General features: G+C 49.3%; 1 protein-coding gene across 1 annotated transcript in view; it reads left to right on the forward strand.

The window, feature by feature from the left end:
• The first annotated feature begins 1,588 nt into the window (after positions 1-1,588).
• The window catches only part of LOC146813699 (uncharacterized), a 616,738-nt gene continuing 599,082 nt past the window's right edge, over positions 1,589-19,244 (forward strand). The window contains exon 1 of the mRNA XM_085610187.1: positions 1,589-1,736. Coding sequence (XP_085466313.1) covers positions 1,730-1,736 — 7 coding nt within the window. The 5' untranslated portion in view covers positions 1,589-1,729. The remainder of the gene's footprint in view (positions 1,737-19,244) is intronic.

Raw genomic sequence — 19,244 nt, forward strand, 5'->3', positions numbered from 1 at the left:
GACCGGGTGATCACCAGAGGGAGGCGTAGGAGGACTCTACTCAGGGTCTGGACCGGGTGATCATCAGAGGGAGACGGAGGAGGACTCTACTCAGGGTCTGGACCGGGTGATCACCAGAAGGAGACGGGGGAGGACTCTACTCAGGGTTTGGACTGGGTGATCATCAGAGGGAGATGTAGGGGGACTCTACTCAGGGTCTGGACCGGGTGATCATCAGAGGTACACGGAGGAGGACTCTACTCAGGGTCTGGACCGGGTGATCATCAGAGGGAGATGGAGGAGGACTCTACTCAGGGTCTGGACCGGGTGATCATCAGAAGGAGACGGAGGAGGACTCTACTCAGGGTCTGGACCGGGTGATCACCAGAGGGAGGCGTAGGAGGACTCTACTCAGGGTCTGGACCGGGTGATCATCAGAGGTAGACGGAGGAGGACTCTACTCAGGTTCTGGACCGGGTGATCATCAGAGGGAGACGGAGGAGGACTCTACTCAGGGTCTGGACCGGGTGATCACCAGAGGGAGACAGAGGAGGACTCTACTCAGGGTCTGGACCGGGTGATCATCAGAGGGAGGCGTAGGAGGATTCTACTCAGGGTCTGGACCGGGTGATCACCAGAGGAGTGCGTAGGAGGACTCTACACAGGGTCTGGACCAGGTGATCACCAGAGGGAGGCGTAGGAGGACTCTACTCAGGGTCTGGACCGGGTGATCATCAGAGGGAGACGGAGGAGGATTCTACTCAGGGTGTGGACCGGGAGATCCCGAGAGGGAGACAGAGGATGACTCTACTCAGGGTCTGGACCGGATGATCATCAGAGGGAGACGGAGGAGGACTCTACTCAGGGTCTGTACCGGGTGATCACCAGAGGGAGACGGAGGAGGACTCTACTCAGGGTCTGGACCGGGAGATCACTAGAGGGAGGCGCAGGAGGACTCTACTCAGGGTCTGGACCGGGAGATCACCAGAGGGAGGCGTAGGAGGACTCTGCTCAGGGTCTGGACCGGTGATCATCAGAGGGAGACGGAGGAGGATTCTACTCAGGGTCTGGACCGGGAGATCACCAGAGGGAGACGGAGGAGGACTCTACACAGGGTCTGGACCGGGTGATCACCAGAGGGAGGCGTAGGAGGACTCTACTCAGGGTCTGGACCGGGTTGCTCCTGGCACTGAGGACCTCTATGAGCCCATGTCCTGTGTGTGGACCTTCACACAATGCCGCTGTGTTATATATACCTGCGTAAGGGCGCTTTGTATCGTATCTCCTCAATTCCGTCTTTGGTGGGTACGATGGGAAGACGGGGAGGGTGTCAAGACACCCTCTTAAAAATTCTATCTCTGAACAATGCAAAGCTCCCCTTCGAGGCGCTGTGCATGGAGTGTGGACTGCCGCTCGTGCACGCACACAGCTAGGAAACGAGACCGTGCCCTGCCCTGGCAGGTGAGTGGCCGCGTGCACGGGGGCGTGTGCCAGTGCCCACTGGTGCCTCTATGCCCACTCTGTGAACCTGCTGCTCGTGCACGCGCACACCTTAGCAACGAGGCCGCGCCCTGCCCTGTACCTCAGTTACTGCACAGATGGACGCTCCTGGCTGTACACGCTGCCTCCACCTGCAGGGAAGCACGGCCTGCCGTCCGACATAGGGGGGCAGGGAGAAGGGCCTGCCTGCCTGACCCTATCACAAGGAATACTGGTGCAGGCTAGGGGCAGTGCGAGGGGACCCACAACCATGGCAGGTGAGTAAGTGGCCGCGTGCCAATGCCCACTGGTACCTCTGTCCTCTCTGTGCGGCTGTTGGCGCGAGTTCCCATCCCGGCTTTCACTCACCCAAGTGTGTGATCCTTGGCAAATGTCTGCATCTCTCTCTCTCTCTCTCCTTTAGAAGAGCCCTTCGGCTATGGCAGTAGGCGTTTACACACATTACACTCGGTTACATCCACAGACCTGGCAGCCGCATCGCAGTAACGCCAGAGAGCCGCTCCCTTCGCCTGGTTTTCGTTTTCCACTCACTCCGGACATGTGGTGGCACTGACTGCAAACGTGTGTATTCTCTCTCTCGCGCTCCTACCAACCCTCACCCCTTTCACTGTAAAGCTGTCTGAGGTGTCCCCCACACTCTCCTGTCTTCATCTCGCCTCTCCTTGTGGTATCTCTCGGGCTCTTACTGCCACACATGCACCTGAACTCATGCTCACTCGCAGCTTACCCTCTCTCACCTACAGCATACCCTCTCTCACTCACAGCTTACCCTCTCTCACTCACAGCTTACCCCCTCTCACTCACCGCTTACCCCCTGTCACTCACAGCATACCCTCTCTCACCTACAGCATACCCTCTCTCACTCACAGCTTACCTCCTCTCACTCACAGATTACCCTCTCTCTCACAGCTTGCCCCTTTTACTCACAGCGTACCCTCTCACTCACAGGTTACCCTCTGTTACTCACAGTATACCCTCTCTCACTCACCGCTTACCCCCTGTCACTCACAGCTTACCCACTCTCCTCTTTTTTGTTTTTGTTGTTGCATATTTATATAGCGCTAACTCGGCCCGAAGGTATTGGAGCGCTTTACATGAGCACCGTATTTACATTTCACATACCTCTCTCTTTCTCTTTCCCACGCTCTCCCTCCTGCACTGTCTTCTTTCTTTGATACACACTGTTGGCACTCTCTTCTTCCTGCACTCTCTTCTCTCTCACTCACACTGAGTGCCCATACCACTTCACATTCTTTCACACTTTCTCCATCCTGTACTCACTTCTCTCCACTCACACGGAGTGCCCATACCTCTTCACTCCCTTCAACACTTTCTCACACTGAGTGTTCATGACATCTTTCTCTCTCCCACACACTATCTTGCACACTGTCCTGCACTCTCTTTTCTCTCACTCACACTGAGTGGCCATACCTCTCCACTCTCTTCCACACTTTCTCCATCCTGTACTCACTTCTCTCACTCACACTGAGTGCTCATAACATCTCCAATCTCTTTCTCTCTCTCACACTTTATCATGCACTCTCTTCTATCTCACTCACACTGAGTGCCATATCTCTCCACTCTCTTCCACACTTTATCTGTCCTGAACTCTCTTCTCTCTCACTCAGACTGAGTGCTCATAACATCTCCACTCTCTTTCTCTCTCCCACACTCTGTCCTGCACTCTCTGTCCTGCACTCTCTTCTCTCTCACTCACAATGAGTGCTCATTGCATCTCCATTCTCTTTCTCTCTTCCACTTTCTCTCCATCTACACTCTTTTCTGCCTCCGCACTTGTGGCATATGCCCCGCAAACGTGGGGAATCCCTGCACTCATGGCATGGCCCCGCCGTCGTAGGAGAGTCTCCGCACTCCTGGTGGAGGCCCCTCAATCGTGAGGGAGTCTCTGTACTCGTGGTGGAGGCCCTGCAGTCATGGTGGAGTCTCTGCACTTTTGGCGGTGGCCCCGCAGTCGTGGGGGAGTTTATGCACTCGTGGTGGAGGCCCTGCAGTCATGGTGGAGTCTCTGCACTTTTGGCGGTGGCCCCGCAGTCGTGGGGGAGTTTATGCACTCGTGGTGGAGGCCCAGCAGTCATGGGGGAGTCTCTGCACTCGTGGCAGAGACCCGCAGTCGCGGGGGAGTCTTCGCCTTCCCGACAGAGGCCTTGCAGTTGTGGGGGAGTCTCCGCACTCCTGGTGTAGGCCCTGCTGTTGTGAGGGAGTCTCCGCACTTGTTGCATAGGTGCCACAGTCGTGGGGGAGTCTATTCACTCGGGCAGAGAGGGGACTCCCCCATCATAGAGGGGCCTCTGCCACAAGTGCAGGGTCACTTTTTGACTCAGGACTTGTGTCTACCTCTTACAGTGATTATCCTCCCGTACTCACACTCTTTCTCCTCGCATTCTCTATCACCTGCATTCGGTCTTGTCTATAAAGCATGTGAAGTCGGTGTTTCCGGGAGTTCATCATAGTAGCGGTTCTGTGTTTCCCTGTACCTGGGCAGTGCCTGTCGTGTTCCACAAGTCCCAGTGTTGTTGGATCTGGTCAGGCTCCGTCTTCCTTAAATTAAGGGGGACGTGGGGATGCGCAACCCCCCTCCCCAAGTCCTTTTCTGCCCCAGGGACCCCCTTCCCTGTGGCTCGCACTATTAAAGGTGGGTGCCTTGGTGCCCACCCAGGGCACCCACCATACACTTGGCGGGGGCCCACAGGGGAGCAACAGGACCCCGTGGCCCCAGCCAGCTCTACCTATGCTGCGGAAGCCGGCATTGCTCCCGCCCGCAGGGAGCAGCTACTTATGGAGCTCCCTCCTGACAGGAGCAATATTTTGATCTGTTTCCTTATCCGCTTCAGCGCCAACAAATCAAAAGTGTGCTCTCAGTCGACAGGAGCATTTTTAAAGCTCCCGCCAGCTGGCAGCAGACTTTGGGGCTCATTTACAAGCCTTGTGAGCCACCGGAATGTCCCTTTTTGGGATGTTCCGGTGGCTGACAAGGCTTAGCCATATCTACAAGGCCAGGTAAAGTCACCCTGTTTGGACTTGTAGATATGGAGTGAGGCAATTCAGCGCAAGTCGCTGCGATACCTCACCCGATGTTGGAGAGTTGTGCCAGGGGCGTTATGGTGGGTGTTGCAAATCTGAGAATGCGCCAAAAGCCTACGCCCCCCCATGGGTGGCGCAGGGGAGGCACAACGAGGAGAAATAACATTATTTCTCCTCTTTTTTTCCTCTTTCTATGTGTGCTGCATTCAGCAATTTTTGCGAATTTTATTTTGGTTTTGGCCCTGGGAGGGGGTTTCCCCTGGGCCACCCCATGAGGCCTAGGGGGTCAGAGTATCCCTACTCTGCCATCTTATATTATGTTTCTTTTTTTACTTCAGGACAGGGGGCTATGTCCCCAAGCCTGTAATGGCTGCTAGCAAACTTTTTCTCATGTTGCTGACAGCCACTCAAAGTGCTCACTTACTGGGGGCGTCTGACACTCACAGGAGCGAGAAGGGCAGTGGAAGCAAATCCCCCTGGGCCAATCAAAACTCTCTATTTGCAATTGGCGCTCCTGCTAGAGTCTTCCGCGCCTCTCGTGGACTCAAACCATACAGATAATAATTATTATTTAAATGTTAATTCCTCAAAAACGACTGAATGGATTTACACCAAATCACAAAAAGCACAGTGTGCTTACCAAAATCTAGCTTCCTGCCAAATTTGGTGTAATTCTGTTCTGCAGTTTTTGAAGTAGTCTTGTCTAAAGAAGTCTATGGAAAATGCATGGGGATTTTTGTGCTTTGGGACCTCCCATTTTTTCTCAGCCCGCTTGATGGATCACTCCGAAACTTTCCATGCACAATCTAGTCAAAAAGTAGAACATTTTTGGAAGGTTTTGTGGACAATCATCAAATGGGGCCAAATTTATTAGCAACACAACAAAACGATTTTCCTATGGAGCAGCTGACTTAACTATAATTACCAGTGGCAACAGCCACTGGGTAATATATTTATATACCAACTGCTGCCTAAAAGAACTGTGACATCAACTGTAGAAATAACGAGATTTATCATTTTAACAGCTCTAACATCAAAGTCAAACAAGTAAGAACTAAACATTGGAATATTTTAAAGAAAGACCAGGAACCTAAACATTTTATTCCAGAACATGTAAACATTATATACAGAAAGGTACCGTTGTTGGGCAATCTGTTGACCCAGAGTTATTTTACTAACAAAAATGCCCAAAAGGCTACCTGGCTCACACACAAGGGCTTCTTTAAATGCCCTAAATGCAAAGCATGCAACTTTGGCCGCAACCGAGTGGACATAATAACTCTACAAGGGATCAAGAAACCCATCAACGAGAGGATCACCTGTGAAACCACCTTTGTGGTGTATCTCCTAGAATGTGGGTGTGGTAAACAATATGTTGGAAGTACTGTGAATAAATTAAAATTATGCATTCTCCAGCATTTGCGGGTTGCAACCAACAAGGATTTTACATATGTGATGGCCAAGCATATTTGGAAAGAGCAGGATGGCATTTTAAATAACAACTTTTTTTACTCTGGGATCGAGCATATCCCTGTTAAGATCAGAGGAGGGGATAGAGAACTAGCCCTGAGGCGTGCAGAATCAAGATGGATAGTGACTCTGGGCACAGAATATCCTTGGGGCCTCAATACAGATGCCGAACTTTATACCTTTCTGTAGGGTCTCTTTGTTGTGACTTTTTGATGATTAGATTATAGATAGGATTATCATGATTTCTAATCCATGTCTGTGACAGTCTGATAGTAACATTTGGGAATCAACCTACAGCAGTGGTTGGTTCGTGACTTCTTGTCTATGAATTTGGTGTTTTACTTGTGATTTTTTTGGCTTTCAATTGATGGTGTGTGATAATATGAATTAGGCGTCTGAGTATATGCATGAGCCACTTTTTTCATAATAGGTTTAAAATTGCACATGGCACTTTAATATTGGATGTGCTAAATCTGGAGAGGAGGACGCAAAAACAACCTAGTGTTGACGTTTGCATTACAGCATGATTACTTCTAAATGCACTTTATTCCATATGTTTACAAAAGCATGGGCCACTTTTATCCTAAATAGGACCACAACTGCACCTAGCACTCTCACCTCTTAGATGGAACCCCGGAGAAATTGATAGAGAGGAATCGCTCTTTGAGGGTTCTCTGTACTTTACAGAAATTTCCACAGTGCTCTTTAGTGGATGGATTACAAACATACCTGTTTGTTTTCTAATAAACCTATGTGATATACTTTGAAGGTCAGCTTTGGAATTTAACTATGGACATTTAATACCGGGGCTTTATGCATGGTTGTCTCCCTTTTATGTATAGATTGAACCTTGGCTAATTGCAGTACCTGACAGCTCTTTATTTTCTTTTTATCCATATTGTTCTTTGAATGGAACATGGGTATGGAAACTGGTAGGTGAGGCCTGGTCCGAGTTGTAGGAGGTAATGGGACTTGGGGGCTCATTATGATGGTGGGCGGACTGATGTCCACCCGCCATCATATCGATGCTGGGACCACCCGCCAGACGTGCGGCGGTCCCACCAGTCCAATTAGGATGCGCCCGCCAGTATGGCAGGCGCATCCTGGCCTTTTAAGATTGCGGATGGTGCTGCTAGCTGTAGCACCGTTCGCAATGCCAAAATGCCACGATGTGCATTTCCATGCACAACGTAGCAGGCACCACGCAGGTGCCTGCCACCTTGTGCATGGAAATGTAGGGGGGTACCATGGTACCCCCCCAGGTGCACCTACACCCTCCCCCCAGACTGAGGGGGACCGCAACGGGCCCCCAAACCCAATCCCCGCCAGATTTGCATATGGCTGGGTCCAAACTGGAATGGCATGGTGAGCAAAACAACGATGGATTTAGGCCCAGATCTCTGTACTGGGGTGAATGTATGACATTGTTCTACATTCTGTCCATCAATAGTTCTTTTTGCATTTGTCACCCCAAGTGGGATGGGTATGCTCAGACGTGAGTCCCGTGCTTTCCATGCCACTGGAATCAAGCTATCCTGGCTGAAGAGGGTTGAAACCCCGAAACCGGTCCTAGGATGCTTGTTTCAAGTCCAGGGAGGACCTGGCCTGGCAGTTCGGGCTGGACTGTTCCCATTGGGCACAGGGTCAAGACTGATTTGCTTATGACTGGGTCCAAACTGAAATGGCATGGTGAGCAAAAAAAGGATGGATTTAGGCCCAGATCTCTGTACTGGGGTGAATGTATGACATTGTTCTGCATTCTGTCCATCAATAGTTCTATTTGCATTTGTCACCCCAAGTGGGACGGGTATGCTAAGACGTGAGTCCCGTGCTCTCCATGCCACTGGAATCAAGCTATCCTGGCTGAAGAGGGGTGAAACCCCGAAACCGGTCCTAGGATGCTTGTTTCCAGTCCAGGGAGGACCTGGCCTGGCAGTTCGGGCTGGACTGTTCCCATTGGGCACAGGGTCAAGACTGATTTGCATATGGCTGGTCCAAACTGAAATGGCCTGGTGAGCAAAAAAACGATGGATTTAGGCCCAGATCTCTGTACTGGGGTGAATGTATGACATTGTTCTGCATTCTGTCCATCAATAGTTCTTTTTGCATTTGCTTTTCCATGGCAGCATCGCCGCCATGGAAAGGCATCTTCCAGGACACATCCTAATATGGCGGACGGTGCCTGGTAGGTACCGCCACCGTATTAGGGGCCCTTTTCCGTCCGCCAAGCAATTGGTGCGGTTGCCACCGGAGGAAAAGTGGCGGACGGACTTTGCGCCTGCCGCGATACCCACCGCCATCCTAATTTGGCGGTGGGTAAATCTCAATGTGATGGTGGGAGGATCACCACCGCCAGCCTGTCGGTGGCAGTCCTTCCACCATCATAATGAGCCCCTTAGACCTTTGGTACCTTTACATTGCCCAGGAGGTATAATATAACATGTTGACACTCTATATTTTCCGACCCCACAGGGACAACATTGTATGCACTATATTGACACTTTAATGCTTGATACGGATCCATGGATCCCAGGAATTGGGTGGGCAATAGATAAGTCATCTTGTAAAGGATACCTTGTATTTGAAAGGGACATCTGCACTTAGTATATCATAATATAGTAATAGTTCGACAATTATGATTTTTTGACAACTGATTGTTAGAAATGTGCTCTTATCTTGATCCTCTAATCTCCGTGGTAATATTTCAAAATTTCAAACATTTCAACAACAACAAAAAAAGTTACAAAAAAATGTCAAATGTCAAAGACTCGTTGGAGTCTATCTGCAATTGGTCCTCTATAAACAGTTTTGCACATTTTTGTTTGTTTTGCACAATCTGTATGTCAGATGAATAATGGAAGTCTGAATGTTGTACTCATGGCCCTAAGTCCCCAAAACTTTGTGTACTTTTCAAGGACAAATTGAGAATGAATTGTATGCCAAATTACAGCGCTGCAATGACACTATTTATAATCAAAATGAAGAAAAAAATACTTTTGGTTGTGTCCCCTTTAAAACATATGTATGTTTTTAATTGGTGGTGGGAAAAGGGTAGTGATTTCCCTTTAAATTGACACTCTATGTATCACTCTATGACCCAGTAGAAGGCTCCGGCCAAAACGCGTAAGGTCAGCTTTGGATATTATGCACTCTGCACTTTGCTTGTTTATGGCTCCATGACGTTTGGTTGCTTATGAAACTTAAATAAAGCACCTAGTCGCAAAGGATTCTGTTGTGCCGTTCTTCTGTCCGCCCTTGGAACGCAGTGTGGATTGCAGGGCGTGGGCTGCAGAGGCTTGAAGCAATATATATGTGTATATATATATATATATAAACACACACACACTCACACACTCACACACACTTTTGACTTGCCTATAACTTTGGCGTTGTTAGACTAATCTGCGTGACATTTTCCCCCAGAAAAGTGTCAAAATAGGTTCTGTGTGTCATGGAAAGTTTGGGGGTGATTTGTGCGGTGGAGACCGAGAAATAGAGGCGGGAGGGCTAGAAAAAGTTTGTGACGAGGTGCAGTTTTGTTTCTTTTGTCTAGAGCAGGACTCTATGGAAAATGAAGAGTTGATAGGAGGAGGAGTTGCAGAACAGGACACAGGTATTATAGTTGATAGCTCTGAAGAAGAGATTACAAAATTTAACACAGTGTGCTTTTAACTATCCAGAGTATGTTTGTATATGCTGTTGACACACTCACTACAAGATTGAAACACGGACTGTTGACTTGTATTTAAAACTTGAAAAAAATAATAACTGATAAAAGTTTGCTGTGTACATATTTGTAGAGGAACGCTTTGTCTTGTCCATACAGCAAGTTATATGTAAGTACTGTTGCAATAAATTAGAGGATAATAAAATGCCAGCTAGAGCTGTGCACAACAAGTTAGTACTGATTCCCATTCCAGAACCACTTCAAGGTTTAAATGTTTATGAGTCAATTCTTATCCACAGTATACTTCCATTTCAAGCAATAGTCTGTATGGAGCCAAAGATGTGCAAAACATCACCAACAGAGCCGCAGAAATATTTAAAAAGTAGAGTACTGTACTGGATTACTAGTATTTTCTCAAAATGATCAGCAGGATGTTCAAGAATTTTTAATGGTAATATTAGGACTATTAGAGGAAGAGGATGTGAATATCAATGAATGATATGGTTTAAGTTGTAACTGGAACCATAACTGTGAACATTGTGAATTCACCTCTAGCACTAAAATTAATTTGGAACAATTCCTCTACTTGACGTTGCCAGATTGTAAAGCTGTGGCCTTTGAAAATGTACCCAAAATCGTCCATCAAGATATGACCTGTCCAAACTGCAGATAAGAAATTAGGTGTACATTGTTACTACAACTGTATGAGAAATATGTCAGTCGTGCTACAGCAATGCAGAGTTTATGGTACTAAATTAGAAACTGCAATTACAGTTTTCGTCTTCCGACCTGACCCGGAAGACGTAAGACGTTTGTAGCGAGCAGGGAGGCCGCAGTATTTTAATCAGATTTCTTCCTTTTACTTCGTTGCAATTTCAAGACAGCAACAAAATCAGTTCATTGATCGTTATATGAAACACATACCAAAATAGACTACAGGCACGATCACGGCTCACCTGTACTGTCCATTAAACCACATCGGTGGCTCCTACAAACGCAACTATTATGGAATAGTACCAATTAAGAAAGGATATATCTACCTATATTTTTCACAAGAAGAACGTTAACCTCCCAATTGATAAAGGGATTGGCGATATTTTCTGTCGTTGTGACTACAATAGAAAACTCTGTCTTGAAGAAGGTGGTCGATCCATGTCTCACTGAAACGCTGCGTCGACTGTTTTGTAGTTTTCTTTGTATTTACCCGCATAACGTGTTTTAACTTCATGAATTTGTGACTGTGCACTCAAGTCTATTTATCTGTCAATGTATGAATTTTAACAACAGCACGAAACTCTTAGAGTGAAATTTTAAAATTTTGAAATAAAAATGGAATTATTTTATTTGCTTTTCTGTTTTACTTTTGTTGATTCATGTTGATTCACCATTCTACTGTTTATTGTCTCTATATCATTGTTATTCCTTTGCATCCGGGGTTAAAACGATTGTTGGATTAGAATTAACATTGTGCACTTTAAAGTACAACACACCACAACATATGATCCACAAATAGTTCAAGGTAGAGACCTTTTCATTTTTTTGCTCTTTCTAAGCAGCTACACTGAAACTTTATGTAAAATATGCCTATATTTGTGTTTTACAGTTTGTCAAAAGCACGCATTATTCACGGTGTGTCCTTGGCAATCGCATCATCATCGTGAAAATGTAAAATATCTTGAAATAAAATGATTATTGTACTTTTAAATAAATAGATGGCAAATACAATAAGTGGTGCACCATGTTGATGTAATGGTCAATATCTAACTATAGAAAATAAAATACTGGGACGTTATAGTTACGAGGTAGAATTAAAAAAAATTAGAAATTCACTGAAATAAACCAAAGGTTACATGACAGGGGCAAAAAATGTCAAATGCTGTCGTCAATCCTTTTAATCATAGCATGAATTTGTGCAGGTGAGTACTGCAATACAGCCAACGCATTTCACCCTTGCGGGCTTCTTCAGGGCTAGTGATGGACCAGTACGTACTGCAGGGTATTAACCTGAGCATAAAAGGCAAGGTTTCATGTGAAGTCTTGATGTGTATCTCAAACGGTCAATGAGAACAGTAACAACGTTGAGGTTTAAGATTGGTAAAATCAAAAACCGAAGCGCATAATGTGTCGCGCTAGAAAGCAAGGCTATCTGTAGCTGGCAAAGAATCATTTCCGCGTTCTTTTCAAGTTGAGTTTCCAGACCTACCTGTTGTGCTCATGTTTTTCTGGTGGAGGAGGCACGCACTGGTTCTTGGGCCCCTACTATGGATACCTTCGGTATAGTGACCAGGGGGCCCCCGGCATGGACAAAGGGGGCTTTGACTTGGTCTTTGAGCTGCGATGTAGCTGAAGTGGGTTCTTGAGGTTGCTGGCTGTGGGCTAAGCTGATTTCTGGAAGCAAGGTTGCTGCACGGTTCTTCTTAGGTCGTCGAATCTGAATTCTTGGGTTCAAGGCAGCCCCCTAAATACTGTATTTAGGGAGTGTTTTAGGGTTCTCGAGGTATTAGCCAATGGGCTACTGGCCTTACGGTGACCACACCCTTGGTGCTCTCACCCTAGGTGGGGGAGTGAGCACACTCTCTAACCCTGATTGGGGGATGCCGCCCATCAGCAAGATGGCAAGCACTGAGGAGTGGAATTCACCTCATCTCCCCCACCTGAGGAGTGGAGTTGGCAGAGGTGGGCACACCTCCTGGGTGTGCTAAAGTTTCCCACCTTCTTCCTGCAAAAAGGGGGTGAGAAGGGAAGGGCCTGCTCCTGATAGCAGTAGAGGCTGGGGGTCGTGCTATAAAGGTGGCAAGGCTTTGAAGCTCCCCTGACACAGATGGCTCTTCCTGAACTGGGGGAGGTGTGAACACCTCTGCCCAGGAGAGGCCTTGTTTCTGCTAGCACAGGCTACCACCCCAGGGGTCCAGAAACCTGTCTTGTAGGGGCAGGCTGGGGTTCACTAGTCCGGAATCCACTAGTGGTTGGTTTGGTTCAAGGGTCCCCTCTAGAAGGGACCCCTGAGTGCATGGAATATTGAATCTGACACTGGAGGTTTATTATTCTGAGATATTTGATGCCAAACATCCCAGGATTCAGTAAAGCCATTATTAAACTTGTGAGCAGTTTCTAGACCATATACTCAGTATGGCTTTACTGGGCACTTATAATATCTAAGAATGGCCTTACATGTTATAGGGGCATGTCTACTCATGCAGATAGACCCTCACATGAGGTATAGTGCACTCTTGCCATAAGGGTGACTTATCAATGCCTCATGCAGAGTTGGGCAGGCATGGCACACAGGGATATGTGCCATTGTCGACTCTTCACTTTAAGCTGCATCAAAAACACAGGCTGCAGTGGCAGTGGTGCATGTTTGTAATGAGAGGTCTCTGAGGGTGGCATAATACATGCTGCAGCCCTCAGAGGGCTTTCCCTGGCTACCATGCCCTTGGCACCATAGGTGCCCATTACAAGGGACTTACAGGTAGGCCAGATTCGTGCCAATTGTGGAAACAATGGTACAGCTTAGGGAAAATACACAGGCCCTGGGAACCTGATTGGCAGGGACCCAGGGCACACTCTATCAAAGTGCATCAGAAATGTGGCAAAAAGTGTGTGGTTACTGCAACAGATCCCACTTTCCTACAGCAGGTCTCAGCCCAACTCTTCAGACACCACCAGGCACTACAGGTTGGTTCCTGGAAGGCAAGCTTACTCCTGGGCCTGCCACCACCTGCCTCTAGTTCTATTTACTCTGCCTCATTGTGAATCTTACCTTTCAGGAAATTGAAAGATTGATGGTGCTGCTTGGATACTGAAGCTACAGGCTTGGCAGGGGCTGGGCTGTACGCAGGGCCAGGCCCTGCCTTTTAAAAAAAATGTAAACTGGGGTAAGAAACGGCCAAGATGATGTCTGAGGTCATCTTCAGCAAGGTGCACGCACTGGGTGGAAGCTGCTAACCACTGTTGTCACTCCTCACCCGAGGCCGACATCGAGTTATATGAATATCTCAGTACAACAATCCCGCTGATGTACAAAAACCATCAATCGAAGATTGCAAGCAAAACAATCATTAACCCAGCATTACAAAAGCTAATAAGTCTGGTTTCAATGTTGTTAATATGGATATCGATGCGTTTGTCGACAAAATGAACTATCATCCATATTAATAGAATCACACGTTCTGAACTTCACATCTACCTCAACACACAAGTATGTGGTCAGGCAGGCCTTGCGTCCTAGGCCCGGCATTACTGATTGATGGGTCACAGGTGGGAGGGTGCATAGCTGGCAGACAAATACTTGGGCAGGGAACTCTTGATCAATTCCACAGATAGGCGCAGTGACATTACAATGGTCAGTGGAGATTGCCCCACTAAAGCACACATGGCTGCGGGGAGTACGCACTCTTAAAAACATGATAAAGTTTGATGCCACATGAGCTAGGAAAATATAGCCAATCAGGGCCTAGCACATGTAGAGAAAATGCCCTCCCATGCCCGACATCTGGACATATTCACCACTGGACACACTATGTCCACGCAGGTCAAGACACACCTATAGTAACCATTGACCATTAATTTATGACACTAAAGGCAGCAACCAGTATACCTCACCATATATGGTACACAGGAAACCTTTTATTTCTGTTGTAATATTGTATTTAAAGAAACCTTAAACTCGATGTAAATTGAGGCAGTCCTCAGATCTAGTGCCTGTAACTGTTCTTCCGGCCGAACTGTTTAATTAAGAACTGTTCATGTTTTGCCAAATACCTCTTGCCTTCTGTTTTTAAGGAAATCTGATTCGAGCAACAATGTGACAGTGCCTGCAAACACAGGCAAGCAAACACGTTTTCATGGGATAACACAGTAAAGTCAGACCTTTTTGTGATCGTTTCATTGGTGTTAATGTTATTAGTGGTGATTTTAGTGATGAGGGCGTAACGTTGCTGGTGGTAGTCGTGGTATTGTGGAGGTGGTATTGGTGTTACTAGTAGTGGTTTTGGTGGTGAGGATATAATGTTGCTGGTGATATTGTGGAGGTGGTATTGGTGTCGGTGTTACTAGTAGGGGTTTTGGTGGTGAGGATTTAACGTTGCTGGTGGTATTGTGGAGGTGGTTTTGATGTTGGTGTTATTAGTGGTGGTTTTGGTGTTGAGGACATACCGTTGCTGGTGATATTGGTGTTGGTGTGCTAATTGTTGTTACAATATTCTGGTGATGTGGTTTGGAGTGCTATTGGTGGTGGTGATACTGATGATGGTATTGGTAAGGGTGTTGGTATTACTATTAGAGGTATTACTATTGGTGGTGATGGTACTTGTGCTGGTGGTATTAGCGATGGTGATGTGGTGTTGGTGGTGCTGCGGTATTAATGAAGGTGGTGGTGTTATTAGTGGTTGTATATCATTGGTTGTGGTGTTGCTGGGAGTAGTGTTAGTAGTCACGTGGTGTTGGTGGTAGTATTTACGGAGGTATTGGTGTAGTGGTGGCATTGGTGGTATCTGTATTGGTGTTGATGTTATTGGTGATGTTATCGGTTGAATTGTTAGTAGTATTACATGCAATCAACTAAGAATTGCAGGTGATGATTAAGTGTGCTTTTTAGATGTAAACCAGTCCCTCATGCAATACAATACCAACACTGCCGAGTGAGAGAGAAATACTCCTTTGGGCAGAGCCAAAGCCTTTTAATGTACACTTCAAATAACTGTCAACAAAAGGGCAAGGCGGGCAAGTAACGCTGTCTATAGCCAGACATACAAGATCACAATATGATACAGAGGGAATCCTTTACAAAGGAATAAACACAGTGGAGACGTAAAGTGTTGTTATGCATACTTTTACTTGTGAATCCATGTACCATGTGACTAGCACCCACCTGCTCTCCACTCCAGGACGGAGACAGCGTGACCTGGCCTGGCCACTTCAAGGCATTTAATAAAAGCCTTTCCCACCCCTCTCTGTGTGACGTGCAGTGCAGCAAGACCCATGGAAGGTGGCTCAGTCCATGACACATCTCATCCAGACCCTTGGCATCCCATTCTGTCTTATGTGTATATCTAAATATCTGACAAAGATCCAGCCCTCCTGGGCCCAAGCTGGACACCACTGCTGAGAAGGAACCTTAAAGTCAAGGGAACCATAGGACATCAAATAGTTCTTCAATAAAAAATATGTCAAGATTCGAGCCCCCAAAATATAAATTCACCGTGCAGTGTACCTGGGGAGCTGTGCAACATGCCTAAAGCAGATGTGTGTGTGAAGGTGGCCTGATATATGCTCTTCACTAGTTCTAGTGGGCACCTTGTATCAGTCCAAACAACCCCTTATGGTGATAGGTTAAAGACAACCTTATATGAAAGCTATCTGTTGGAAGGCGTTCCCCGGGGAGGCTGCGGAATGCGTTCCCGACCACCCTGAGGCCCACCTTTCCCAGAATTTAGGCCGAGCAAGAGCAGGGAGGCCCTTCCTGGAAGGGTCTCGCACCTAGGATCGCACGCGCTGCGCTTACTCTCTCTTCGGATAGAGGGACACCACACAGTAGGCAATAAACTTTTATCGGTAGTTGTCAGGGATCTTTATGATCCGGCAGGCAGGTGCAATATTAATGCCACAAGTGGCAGCGATCTCGTGATGGAGGGATAGGGGTAGCGGGACAGTCTTTTCAATCAGTGTCTCTGCGAGGTATCCGGCGCACAGCTCTCAATCCTCGAGCTGAGGGGATGTTGCTTCTCTTGGCAATCTCTGCCGATTCTCTTGGAGGAGCGGGCCGCGAGTCACTCAGCAGGCACCGGAGGTCCGTAGTTCGGGGAGCCGCGACGGCGTCAGCAGGGCTCAGATGGTTCAGATTTCGGGGAGCCGCGACGGCGTCAGCAGGGCTCAGATGGTTCAGAGTTCGGGGAGCCGCGACGGCGTCGGCAGGGCTCAGATGGTTCAGCGTTCGGGGAGCCGCGACGGCGTCAGCAGGGCTCGGATGGTTCAGAGTTCGGGTAGCGTTCTTCTGTTCAGTGAGCGATCGAGCCGCGACCAGGTCAGCAGGCTCTCGTCAGTCCAGGTCTTCTCTGCCTCTCGTCCCTTCAGCACCCCTTGTTATACTCCCCCTCCTCTTTGAAGTCCGGAGTCCTCGCGGAGAGGGGTCTGGTGCCTGGGGGGCGGTGTGTCGGGGTTTCCTGTCGCTCAGCCCCTTGATCTGTTCAGATGTGTCCGGGAGGGACTCCAGACACCCAGCAGGAGAGGCGCCCGCTCACCGGGGGCCTGGTGGCCGATTGAAACCTCCCTCGGGGAAGAGACCAGAGGTGTGACAGAGTCGGCGCCTCTCGGTCTGGTTTGGGGGGGGGTCTCGTTCTCCCTCGGCCTGGCATGCGTGTTGGGGATCTGGTCGGCCCTCGGGATGTTGGTCCACGGAAGCCGGAAGGCCGTGCCCACGAGGTTGGGCGTGTTTGTAGTGTGACTTGCTGGTCGGGAGGGCCCACGCCACGAGGCCGGTCTCACACGTGCCCCCCCCAGCTGAAAGGCGGGGAGAACTACCCATCCACTTGGGAGTTCTCCTCGCTGAAGCGGAAGAATCGGGACAGGCCGTCCGCGTTGGCGTGGTCAGTCCCGGGGCGATGTTCCACAGTGAAATCCATCCCCTGGAGAGAGATGGACCAGCGTAGCAGCTTGGGGTTTTCCCCTCGCATCTGCATCAACCACCGCAGGGGTCGATGATCTGTTTGCACTTGGAAGTGTGTTCCGAACAGGTAAGGCCGTAACTTTTTGAGGGCCCAGACTACGGCAAACGTTTCTCGTTCAATTGTGCTCCACCGCTGTTCCCGGGGCAGCAACCTTCGGCTGATGAAGGCTATGGGCTGATCTATGCCTTTGTCGTCGTATTGTGAGAGGACTGCCCCGATGCCGTGTTCCGAGGCGTCCGTCTGGACCACAAACTCCTGGGCGTAGTCGGGTGCTTTGAGTACTGGAGCCGCGCACATTGCGGCCTTTAGGGTGTCGAACGCCTTCTGGCAGGCGGGAGTCCAGTGTATTTTCTTGGGGTGTTTTTTGGAGGTTAGTTCTGTGAGAGGGCCTGCGATGCTGCCATAGTTTTTAATAAACCTGCGGTAGTAGCCGGTGAGGCTCAGGAAGGCTCGGACTTCCGTTTGGGTTGTAGGGGGTTCCCAGGACAGGATGGCGTCGATCTTCGGCTGGAGGGGGGCGACCTGCCCACTCCCCACCTGGTGCCCCAGATAAGTTACGGAGCCGTGCCCAATTTGACATTTGCTAGCTTTGAGGGTGAGGCCGGCCCGGCGTAGAGCCAGCAGGACTTGACGGAGGTGCTGGAGGTGCTCGGTCCATTGGGAGCTGAAGACTGCTATGTCGTCAAGGTATGCTGTGCTGAACCCCTCTAGTCCGGCCAGGACTCTGTTCACCAGCCGCTGGAAGGTGGCCGGGGCATTTTTCATTCCGAATGGCATCACTCTAAAGCGGTAGTGCCCATCCGGGGTGGAGAAGGCGGAGCGCTCCTTGGCTCCCTCGGTGAGGGCAATCTGCCAGTACCCACTGGTCAGTTCGAAGGTGCTGAGGTAGCAGGCGGCCCCAAGGCGGTCAATGAGTTCGTCGGCACGGGGGATAGGGTGAGCGTCTGCTCGGGTGACCGCATTGAGGCCTCTGTAGTCCACGCAGAATCTCAGCTCGGGGGCAACCCCCGGGGTAGTCGCTTTCGGAACTAGGACTACCAGGCTGGCCCAGGGGCTGTCGGAGGGTTCAATCACCCCAAGGTCTAACATCTTTGCCACTTCGGTCTGGATGCAGGTCCGGACCCGATCAGGGACCCAGTAGGCCCGATGTCTCACTGGCGGGCTGTCTCCGGTGTCCACGTCGTGGACACACCAGCTGGTGACCCCGGGGGTCAGGGAGAAGAGATCCGCGAACTGCCCTAGTAGCTGGCGGCAGTCGTCGGTCTGTTGGGCTGTGAGGGCGGTCGACAGTCTCACCCCCTCCACGGATCCATCGGTTTCCTTCGCCCCCAGGGGGTCTGGGAGGGGCTCGGTGTCTTCTTCGGCCCCATCGTCGGTGGCCAGGAGTAGACTTAATTCGGTCCGCACAAAGTGGGGCTTGAGGCGGTTCACGTGGAGAATCCGGAGGGGGTTCCGCGGGGACTGCACATCGATGAGATAGGTGACTTGGCTCTTCCGCTCGATCACCTTGAAGGGCCCAGTCCATTTATCTTGGAGAGCGCAGGGTCTCACTGGGGCCATGACCCAGACTTGTTGGCCTGGCTGAAACTCGACTAGCGTAGCATTCTGGTCATACCAGCGCTTCATTTCTTCTTGACTGGCCTCGAGGTTTGCTTCTGCGAGTTCCCTGAATTTTCGGGTCTGGTTGCGGAGCGCCAAGATATATCGGAACACGTCCGGAGGGGTCCCCCGGGGGGTGGCTTCCCACCCCTCCTTGACCAGGCTCAGGGGTCCTCGGACGGGGTGTCCATATAACAGTTCGAATGGGCTGAATCCCAGGGATTTTTGGGGAACCTCCCGGTAGGCGAACAGGAGACATGGGAGGAGGACATCCCACCTCCGGCGTAGGGGTTCCTCGAGGCCCATGATCATCCCTTTCA

Source organism: Triturus cristatus, chromosome 6 (assembly GCF_964204655.1).
Source record: "Triturus cristatus chromosome 6, aTriCri1.1, whole genome shotgun sequence".
Taxonomy (NCBI): domain Eukaryota; kingdom Metazoa; phylum Chordata; class Amphibia; order Caudata; family Salamandridae; genus Triturus; species Triturus cristatus.